Source organism: Epinephelus fuscoguttatus, unplaced genomic scaffold, assembly GCF_011397635.1.
Source record: "Epinephelus fuscoguttatus unplaced genomic scaffold, E.fuscoguttatus.final_Chr_v1 AP022699.1".
Lineage (NCBI taxonomy): Eukaryota > Metazoa > Chordata > Actinopteri > Perciformes > Serranidae > Epinephelus > Epinephelus fuscoguttatus.
Genome location: NW_026057521.1, coordinates 1,120,400 through 1,131,918, shown reverse-complemented (window position 1 = coordinate 1,131,918; position 11,519 = coordinate 1,120,400). Strand labels below are relative to the sequence as shown.

Here is an 11,519-nt window from a genome sequence, read left to right as displayed (position 1 = left end):
GATTAAAAAATAGATATATATATTTGTTCTCCTTCTCTCCCTGACCTCCTTTTTTGGGTTTCTTCTCTTGGATTGTCTTTTGTTTTCTATGTTTTTATTCTTTTCTTTTCCTATTTCTTCTCTCTGGCCTTTTTTCTGAACTCTAGATGAGTCACTATAAAAAAAATAAATTAAAATTTGCCTAGTGTGCCCGTGCTCACTGGCAGGTTTATTAAAAACACCAGTAATCTGGTGAAGATTTAAACACAAATTTACATTCACAACCTAACCCTAAAACAACACATAAATGGACACATACAAAACAAAACAATCAAAGTTTTACTCTCAAACATTTTTCTGACAAACGAGCAGTATAATTAAAATTTTATTTTATTCTTAGTAACATGGCAACAACAATAACAAAACAAAACGTGAAGAAGTGTTTCACTAGCATGCACTTTGAGACAAACATCGTAATCCAGCATAGCATCCTGCATTTTAACTTTAATTTATTCACTGGAACAAGAACTGAATAACTAAACTCACAACTCCGTCAAACACGTCTGACCTGCTGCTCTTCACACCTGCTGTCTTACTTTTAAAAGGTGGAAGGTGCCTTCAATTACATCACATAAAATCCAAGCTTCAGTTCAATGTGTGAAAAAATGGAAGGTGAATTGTGGGAAGTTTCTTCTTCTGTTTTTGATTCATTCTAACCTTGTCTTCACTTATTGATGATGTTTTATTTTTTTTTACACAACAAAATCAAAACTAAAAAATATAAGTACTAACACGCCATCATCATGTGACTGAAAAACAAATAAGTACTTTTGGTTCCAACCACACATCTGGAAACTGATTATTTATTATAACAAGCTAATCACTCTCCAGCTCCAGTTTGATAAAAGGTAAAACACAAAAGAATATGATGGCAGATCCTGATGAAAAACTGACATTCATTCATTCATACATACATACATACATACATACATACATACATACATACATACATTCATTCATTCATTCATTCATTCATTCATTCATTCATTCATTCATTCATCCATCCATCCATCCATCCATCCTTTAACAGTCTCACAAAGGGAGTCAGGAGTATTTCCCAGCATGCATGCATGCACAGTACTCTAGGACATGTGACTACAGCATAAAAACATTTTTGTGAACTCTGTGTATCCACAGCTGGATGACAGGGTCATTAATGTCATTACTTACATTGACCTCCTTAAGACAGTATTATTACTTTGTTAGTTATTTATTTATTTTTTATTATCATTTTATAAAGGTATCATTTTCATTATACAAACTTATCACTTTATGAACGTATTGTTCTATCATGTCTGTAAGTCGTGTCGTAGACCCGTGTGAGGCACAGAAATGTACTGGTTCAATATTCACTGGATGAAAGGATGTTGACCATTAAGAACTGACTGACCTCCAGCTACAAACACAAACTGATGTCACTGCCCGCTCAGAACCTCATTCAGATTTCACATGTTTTGGCTGAAACTTTCTCACCAGCTGAATAAATGTCCTTTAAAATAAATTCCAGTCCTGAGGTAGTGTGTGTGTGTGTGTGTGTGTGTGTGTGTGTGTGTGTGTGTGTTTCTTAGCATCATTTCTTCATCTTCTTCTGCCGATCCAGAAACTTCTGTCTCCTTTCAACTGGAATCTCATCCAGACTGATCCCATGATTACTGGCCCTGAGACAGACAGACAGACAGACAGACACACAGACAAGTTAGAAAAAGTCATAATTTTATTTAAGTCTAAAAATAAAATTAAAAAAATTATGCTTTGCAAATACGTGTGTGTGTGTGTGTGTGTGTGTGTGTGTGTGTGTGTGTGTGTGTTTGTTTGTTTGTTTGTTTGTTTGTTGTTGTTGTTACCCTCCAGTCAGGTCTGGAGGAACAGGAAGAGGTTTATCGAAACCATCTCGTCCCATCAGCCAGTACGTGTCCATCGTTCCCTTCACCTGAAGGTCAGTCACAACAAATACGTCATCACACACCAGACTACAAACATGTAAACATCTCTGTCACAGTACAGTCCTGAACCTGATCTGTCTCAGGTTAAACAGTATAACTATAACAAAGTTAGTTTGAGAGAAAGTCAGTTTTAAATCCAGCAGCTTATGACGTGTTGATCCAACGTTGAGTCCTGACTTTAATATTTTTAAACAAACAGAATTTCTTCTTGATATTTTTTTTACATCATTTCATCATATCATTACATCATTACTTCTGAAAACATCACCACTGTACATTTGAGCCTAAATCAGTCTATTCTTTTTTTTAACGCTAACACACATCGGTCATAACTGACGTCAAGTTGTCAAAACTCTTCACACGTTTAGTGTAGCAAAGTCTGTGTGGACCTAACTGTGACTACCTTTCCAAAATCCACAAACTTGTTCACACCCTGCCACCAGCATCCACTCTTTATCTGCAGCACATTTTTTAAACATTGTCACTCATATACATTAAACACAGACGAAGTTAAACACATCAACATTTATAGAATACAGAAAGTGAAATTAACTATTAATCATTTTAAATGCAGCTGACTTAAGTGTGAGCTGAAAACCTGTCCAGGTGTCCTGATTTAGTCTCATTAGCAAACTAAGGACGACTGCCAACAAGATTTTAACCGGACAAATGGATCAAGACCAACAAGTTCTGGCTGGGAGAGGGACAATTCATGAAGGACAGCCAAGTGGAAGCCCAACGGACAAGATCCACAGTTATTATGTTGGGAACTGTTGTCTCTCTTTGACAGAGTTCAATTAGTTAGAGTGCAGCCACATTCAGCCACTGCATCAACAGGACTTGTATTCTGGTACATCACAACACGTGTTTCTCCATCAGTGATAACTCAGCTACATCTTACACCCTTGAACCCTGACTCAACTAGATCATACACCCCTGAATCCTGACTCAACTACATCTTACACCCCTGAACCCCGACTCAACTAGATGATACACCCTGACCCTAACGATACATCATTTCTCTAATAAAATATGTTTACATTTTTTCATGTATCAGTGATTAAAGACAAGCATGCACAGACCGTCCTGATGAAGTCAGCTCAACATTCTGGTTCAGTCTCAGTATCAGTACGAACTGTCACCCCGCCTCATATCCAAAAACAAAAGTCCAATCAGGGCCAATCAGGGATCAGCACCATAGCTGACAACGTCAGCAGCCAATCAGGAACTCTGTTGTAGCTGATGATGTCATATTCAGGCCATATCTTGCAGAACAGTAACGGCATTTGCTGAGGCAACAAGCGCTAATCCTTTAATGTTAACAGAGTAAACACAACAATAAGTGATGTTACTGCAGACATAGTCAATAACAACAAGTAAACAACAACAATAGTTTGACCTCACTGAGTTTCTCACAGGGAGAGATGTCACCGTTCTTCTGAACAGATTTGGGAAAAGCTTGATTTATTGATGGGCTCTGATGGTGATGAAGAAGATGTTTCTGGTGTTTTGTTAGTCTGATTGGCTGAAAGAGTCTGTCTGTCAAAGTGAATAATACTGCCCACTGCAAGTGTTTGTACGAGCAGCGAGTCCAGACGGACACAGGGAGCAAAACAGGATGTTGAGCTCACGTCGTCAAGACAATTGTGCCAGACCACGACACAAAGGATGGCTCCCATCAGAGGGACGGACAGAATATTTTCAGGTGCAACGGAAACTGTCGTTATTGACTTGGTTATTTGTAACCATAAAACTGTGGATATCACCTTTGGTCACATAAACACAGTCATCACAATAACACTGCAGCGTTCACAAAAAATGTGACATCAATGTGTCCAGGTAAGACCTCTGTTCAAACACAAAAAGGATACATGATGTGAAGAACTGGAGATAGACCCAGACAAACTGCACATACATTGATCTTTGTGGATGAAGCTTGACATTGAACCTGACATTAAATTTCACAGAACGGATACTGTGATTGCACAAAGAGAGACTGTGGATGTCCAAGGTCAAAGAGTAGCTAACGTCACACTGGGCCTCATCTACAAACAAGTGCATAGAAATGTTCTCAGTCGGTGCATAAAATACGTGCATACGCAAAATTACCATCAGATTCATGACACATGCACACCAGCTGATTTTGTTTTTACTGCCGTGCATACATTGGTGAATCAGAATCATTTTAAACTGACAGACGTCTACCGCTCTATTTGCCATCAACACAATGCCACGTCCCCTTTCTCTACTCCAGGTGTGTGATGGAGAAATACATATTAAAGTCCTGACACTGCAGAGTCAGACCGTCAGTCAGAAACAGCTGATCAAATATTCGTCTCTCTTTCTTCAATTCATTCATTCTCTGATTAGCTCTGTCCTGAAGGACTGGAACATCCTCTAACGGGGTCACGTACGACGTCCAAAATCCTGCTAGGAGGTAAATCAGACTGTTTTATACACCCTGTTAATAATAATCATGTCATGGCAGTAGAAACAGTGGGAGGAGCCATATTACAGGCAGATCCAGTGAAAACAATGTGAACGGTTTCATGTCAAAATGAACATTGTCAAATAAGCTGGACTGGGACACTCAAGTTTTAGAATTTAATATTTTAATTCTGACAATAATTCATAAAGATAAAAGAGCATTATTAACCTGACAGTTTTATATATTGTTGTCTCTTGAAGCCTTTTTATTGGACATAGCTTTAATATGTTCATTAAAAAGTGTTTGAATTTTCTGAGACAGCCAGGCCTTCATCATTTCTGAGGGAAATCTAAAGGTTTTCGCAGATCAGAAACAAATTCAAGAAAATATTGATGAATCCCAGATTTCTAGTAAAATGTACGGTTTAAGACCCATCTGTTTGTGAATGAGGCCCAGAGTGCAGCACTGCCCATTGGTCCCTACAACACATGAAGGCTCATTTCTGTTCTGCTTAACCTGCATCATCTACTTGTGCCAACGGAGGAAAGAAGTCAAGGGGCAAGAAACTCCCCTACCTTCGATGCTGTGTGAAATAATGTGTCATCCCACAACTCTGCTGCAGTCGCAGACTGGTTTGCTGCACTTCCCCAGGAGAAAGGGCGTGCACAAGGCCGGGCTAAAGTTGCCCGAGCGGCAGCCCATTTGCCCTCTTTGGCTGAGCTGACACTCTGGAGGAAAAAAAAAAACTTTTATTTTTGCTGTTGTGCTTCCATAAATAAAACCTGGTGAGACCGTCCTAATGACGTCAGCTCAACATTCTAGATCCCTCTCTGTATCAGTGTAAAACTCGCTGTCACCCCGCCTCATGTCCAGGAACTAAAATCCAATCATGGCCAATCAGGGATCAACACCATAGCTGACAACGTCAGCAGCCAATCAGGGACTGTGTTGTAGCTGATGATGTAATATTCAGGCCGCATCTTGCAGAACAGTAACACCATTTCCTGATGCCTTTCAGTCTGGATTTCGAGCACGTCAAAGCACTGAGACTGCACTTGTAAAAGTTTTACATGACATTCATCTGAGCAGTGATGCATCAAAGATTTTGGTCCTGGTATTACTGGACCTCAGTGCTGCATTCGACACAGTTGACCATAATATACTACTACTCGACAGACTAGAAAAGTTTGTGGGACTTTCTGGCACTGTCCTAAATTGATTTAAATCTTATTTACAAAACAGGGATTTCTTTGTGTCACTTTGCAATTATGAATCTGTGCAAACGAAAATTACATGTGGAGTTCCTCAAGGGTCCATTCTTGGGCCTCTTCTGTTCAACATCTATATGCTCCCTGTTGCTCAGATTATGGAATATCATAACATCTCCTACCATACTTATGCAGATGACACACAACTTTACATAACAGTGTCACCAGATGACTACAGTCCCCTACCTCTGCTAAATAAGTGCATTGACGAAATCAATACGTGGATGTGCCAGAATTTTCTACAACTAAACACAGACAAAACTGAGATAGTTGTTTTTGGCCCCAAGGAACAAAGATCAATAGTCAGTGCTCACCTTGACGCCATGACACTAAAACCTACAAATCAAGCCAGACATCTTGGTGTAGTTCTGGACTCAGACCTAAATTTCAATAGTCACATTAAGACAATTACTAAATCAGCCTACTACCACCTTAAAAACATAGCAAGAATAAAAGAATTTCTGTCTAAACAAGATACAGAAAAACTTGTTCATGCTTTCATTTTCAGAAGGCTGGACTATTGTAACGGTGTCTTCACAGGCCTGAGTAAAAAATCAATCAGACAACTGCAGCTCGTACAGAACGCTGCTGCCAGAGTCCTCACCAACACCAAGAGAGTGGAGCACATCACACCAGTGCTTAAGTCACTGCACTGGCTTCCTGTGTGTCAAAGGATAGACTTTAAAATCTTGTTACTTGTCTATAAAGCACTAAATGGTCTCGGGCCTAAATACATCTCTGATATACTTGTACATTATGAACCCCCAGACCCCTCAGATCATCTGGAACAGGTTTACTCAGTGTTGCCAGGATCAAAACCAAACAAGGTGAAGCAGCCTTTAGTTTCTATGCTCCCCGCCTATGGAACAAACTTCCAGAATATCTGAGGTCGGCTGAAACTGTCAGCTCATTTGAATCAGGGCTTAAAACATTACTATTTACTGCAGCTTACCAGTGAACTAGATATGTAACTTATTGTTAGGATAATCTGTAGTTATTGTTTTTATATTTGTCTGCTGTTGCTTTTGCTTTATGTTTGCTTTTGTTTTTAATAATCTCAAACACAATTTTATTGTTGCTTTAGTGTTTTATTTTAATGTATTTCTCTTGTAAAGCACATTGAATTGCCTTGTGTATGAATGGTGCTACATAAATAAAATTGCCTTGCCTTGCCTTGAAGCAACAAGCGCTAATCCTAACGGTAGCACACTAAACACAGCAATAAGTAATCTTACTGCAGACATAGGGTCAATGACAACAAGTACACAGGTTTGACCTCACTGAATTTCTCACAGGAACAAACATTGTCACCGTTACTCTGACAGGATTTGGGAAAAGCTCGATTTATCGACAGGCTCCGTTGGGGATGAAGAAGATGTTCCCAGAACAAATCCAGTGTTCACTGTTGTTTCACCACTAATTACACTAATGACAGACCAGATATGAGCAGTCTCAAAATTGGAGATCACCACCGTGCACAACATTGTCCACAATGCTTCAGACGTGTTTTGTTGCTCTGATTGGCTGAAGGAGATTGTCAAGGCAAGTACTCCAGCCCACTGACAGTGTCTGTGGTGGAATCCAGACTGATACAGGATGTCATCAGATGGTCTCACCAGGCAGCATAAATACAAGCAGCACCCCATACTTGCTTAAATTACACCAAATTAAATTCCCACATCATCCAGACTTTTATTATTTTTGATCGCCATGCTTCCACGGGACACAGAGATGGAGCCACCCAGAGCCAGAAAAGAACACATGCTGAGTGCGGCCTGTCATGTGACACTGTGACCTCCAGACTTGGTACTGTCATTGTCGTTGAGGGCTCTGGTGCCGTCAGTCACTCTAAGATGTGGGAATAATTGATGATGAATGGCTCAATTAATGGGATGCTCTACAAATAAAAGCCTCCACAAATACTTTGAAACGATGTTCAGCTTGTCACTCTTTCATCACGTCATGCCGTATCTATGCTTCCTAGCTAGCTGGCTAACTTCTAGGCAGCAAGCTACATGAAGGTGAGAGCCAGCAGATACAGAAAGAGCTGAGGGATGCTTCCCTCAGCTGGTAAAGGGAGAACACAGCTGGATTCAGACAACCAGCAGCTGAAACATTATGATAGGAACATCAAGTCAAATGACTGTACAATTAATAAAAGATCTAATGTGTACGATTCAGAGATCTTTGACAGAAATTAAATAAACTAAGCACAAAAACTAATAACATGTGTGTTTGGTAGATTATTTCTTTGTTGTAACAAAGCTTCTTCGCAATAAATCGTATGCCGTTGGAAAGCCTGTTTATTTCTCTTTAAAATGGTTACACATTTGTAAGGAATGTGCATTTGTGGTATGAGCAGCAGAGCTGAGTATGTGGGTTGCGCCCATGAAAAATTTGCCAAATCTTCCCAACCAATGCCAAACAGCTTTTTTTTTTGCTTTTTTTTTTTTTTGCAAATGTTATTACTTTTTGTGCTTTGTTTATAACGTTAATACACCTGAAAACGTGGTTAGTGTTTTCTTTACCATAGTTTATGTCTACACAGGGAGCAGGTCCTTTTCTACAGAGATCGCCATGTTGCACTGTATGTTTCTACAGCAGCCAAGAAGGCACAAACAAACACTGACTCTAGATAGAGACATTCATGCTTTTGTGTTGGCCACTGTAGTTCTCCTACATACTTGTCACATGGAGAAGTTTCAGCTGGTTGTAATCTCCAGTCTCACTACTAGATGACACTAAATCCTACGCACCAGACCTTGATTAGAAGTCAGCCCATTTTCTCAGAAGTATGTTTGCTTAGTTTGTAGGTCTGCTAATAACGAAATTAAATATTAAGATTTGAATAAATCATACACATGTTAATTTTTATATCTGTGCATATAGGGAATGAGTTTAGTTTTTAACATGATGTCAAACAAAGTGCTGCTGTGCTAAAGGCTCAGAGAGCATCAGACAGCCTGGTGTTCAAATCAAACACTTCTATGAGAGCTACACTGAAATATGTCAGGCCAGAGAACATTTTGTGATTGTTCTGTATTCGACAACATATTTTAACACACAACAACAGTCTAGTTCCAGGAATACACTGACAGTTATCGTGTCACTGGAAAGTAAGGAGAGCAGAACATTTGTATAATTTAGTCGTTCTTTCAATAATTTAATAGGTGTAAACACCTGTAAGAGCATATAAAAAAGCCTGAGCTTTAAGACACTTGATGTTACTGCAGAGTAAAAGGTGCATTCTCAAAATGCCTTTGTGCTCCACTGTCTTTCAGATTAACTCATATCACAGCGGTGCCTGGACAGCGCGACGTATGTGGTTGTGCTGCTGCCGTGGTCCTGCCAGATGCCTCCTGCTGCTGCTGCTGCCATCATTAGTCATTAGTCATACTTCTACTGTTATTATACACATATGACTATTGTCACACATGTATACTGCCAGATATTAATGCATACTTTCAACATATTGTACCACAGTAGCCAGAATTATAACTATAATATTATTACTTTCAATAATGTTGTTGTAAGCTACTGTCATTACCTGCATCTCTCTCTCTCGCTCTCTCTCTCTCTCTCTCTCTCTCTCATATTCTATTACTGCATCTTGCTAACTCGGCCATTCTGGATGTCACTAACTCGGCTTCTTCTCCGGAGCCTTTGTGCTCCACTGTCTCTCAGATTAACTCATATCACAGCGGTGCCTGGACAGCGTGACGTGTGTGGTTGTGCTGCTGCCATGGTCCTGCCAGATGCCTCCTGCTGCTGCTGCCATCATTAGTCATTAGTCATACTTCTACTGTTATTATACACATATGACTATTGTCACACATGTACACTGCCAGATATTAATACATACTTTCAACATATTGTACCGCAGTAGCCAGAACTATAACTATAATATTATTGCTTTCATTAATGTTGTTGTAAGCTACTGTCATTACCTGCATCTCTCTCTCTCTCTCTCTCTCTGTCTCATTGTGTCATATGGATTACTGTTAATTTGTTATGCTGATCTGTTCTGTACGACATCTATTGCACGTCTGTCCGTCCTGGAAGAGGGATCCCTCCTCAGTTGCTCTTCCTGAGGTTTCTACCGTTTTTTCCCTGTTAAAGGGTTTTTTTGGAGGAGTTTTTCCTGATCAGCTGTGAGGGTCATAAGGACAGAGGGATGTCGTATGCTGTAAAGCCCTGTGAGGCAAATTGTGATTTGTGATATTGGGCTTTATAAATACAATTGATTGATTGATTGATTGATTGAATGTGACGTTTTAGGATGATTTATGTGGAACATAATTTAAAGATAAATGGTTTCTGTCATCCTCTCTGTTGTTGTCCATCATTATTAATGAGTCAAGGTTTTCAGAGTGAGAAGTGATATCACTGTTTTGGTCCAATCACCTGAGATGTGTTGGAAGAGTTTCGGTAGTTTGACTGAGTTTTGGAGTAGACATTCACTATTTGGATCAGATGCATGTTGGTGTGCAGACTGTGTGAAGAGTTTTGAAAAAAGTGGCTTCGGTATTGGCCGATGCTTGATCTGTGATAACGTTAATTTGAAGTGATTGATGGATCAGTAATTTTGGTCACTTGTTGAACACTTCAGTTGGAGCTTGTTAAACAACACGTCAGTTCTTCAGTTCAGACTATGAAATATTTTTAGGCTCAGTTTCAGGAAATCAGAAATCTGAGTCATGAAATGTAGAAATTAAATTCAGTGATATTGTTTTTAAAGTGTTCTCTAATGTTTCATGTTGACACCATGAAGTGATATTCTACATCTCTGAAGCTAAATGTCTGAGCAGGTGAGTATACCTGTGCCTTTCTGGTGTCTATATGGTATCCCGCCTTGAGACTGGTCAGGACCTTCACTGTGCTCAGACTGATGTGGATCCTGTAGGCTGGAGACCACAAACACCACAACAAGAGAAACACTTAGCTCAGATCAGAATATGTCCTGCACAATCTCTGTTAATAAATCTCTGATGTTAGTGTTTTCTACATACGCAGTCCAGTGGCTTCCATGTGTGAGGCCGTTGTCACTGTGTCTCCAAACAGACAATACCTGGGCATGGTAAGACCGACCACACCTGCTACCACCGCACCTGAAGACACAGGTTCACTCATGTGTTTCGTCATCAACTTTAACACAGGTAAGCTTGTTTTTTTTAACACAGCTCTTATCACGTAGACAAAAGTTTTATTTACCATGACAACCACCAAAATGACTGATCACCTGAGAGTTTCTGACTCCTCAGAGTTTACTGACCACACAGAACATGTGGTTAGTGCACAAACTGTTTATGTTTAGTAGTTTGGTTATGAAGTTCCACAAGGTTCTGAACCTGGACTAGTTCTGTTCACTTTATTTATTATTTGCTTCCTTTAGGTAACATCATTAGAAAACCCTCTGTAAACTTCCATTTTTATGCAGATGAAACACAGTTAAATCCGTCAATCTTAAGAAACAGATCAGTTAACTAAACTTCAGGACATAAAACTCTGTCTACAAATATAGTTTCTCTGAATGACCTCTGACCAATGACACAACCCTAAGGACCCTTGCAGTAATACTTGATCAGATAAAACAAATGTCACAGACTGAGTTCTTCCATCTGTGCAATATAACAGAAATGATCCTGCCTCAGAGAAACTGCTCAGAACATCTGTCCTCTCTGGACCAGGTCATGACAAGTCTTTAAAAACTCTCCAGCTGATCCAGAACACCGTGGTACTGGCTCCCTGTGAAATTCTTCTCCTCACTTACAGAGCTCTAAATGTTCCGTCATATCTTAGAGAGCTCAAAGTGCCCCATCATCCCACCAGAACACTGCGCTC

At 39.7% G+C, this 11,519-nt stretch overlaps 1 protein-coding gene across 1 annotated transcript in view; it reads right to left on the bottom strand.

The window, feature by feature from the left end:
- Positions 1-795: 795 nt before the first annotated feature.
- Positions 796-11,519, bottom strand: part of LOC125885367 (retinal guanylyl cyclase 2-like) — a 35,745-nt gene continuing 25,021 nt past the window's right edge. The window contains 4 exon segments of the mRNA XM_049570859.1: positions 796-1,697; positions 1,884-1,969; positions 10,497-10,582; positions 10,688-10,786. Coding sequence (XP_049426816.1) covers positions 1,610-1,697; positions 1,884-1,969; positions 10,497-10,582; positions 10,688-10,786 — 359 coding nt within the window. The 3' untranslated portion in view covers positions 796-1,609.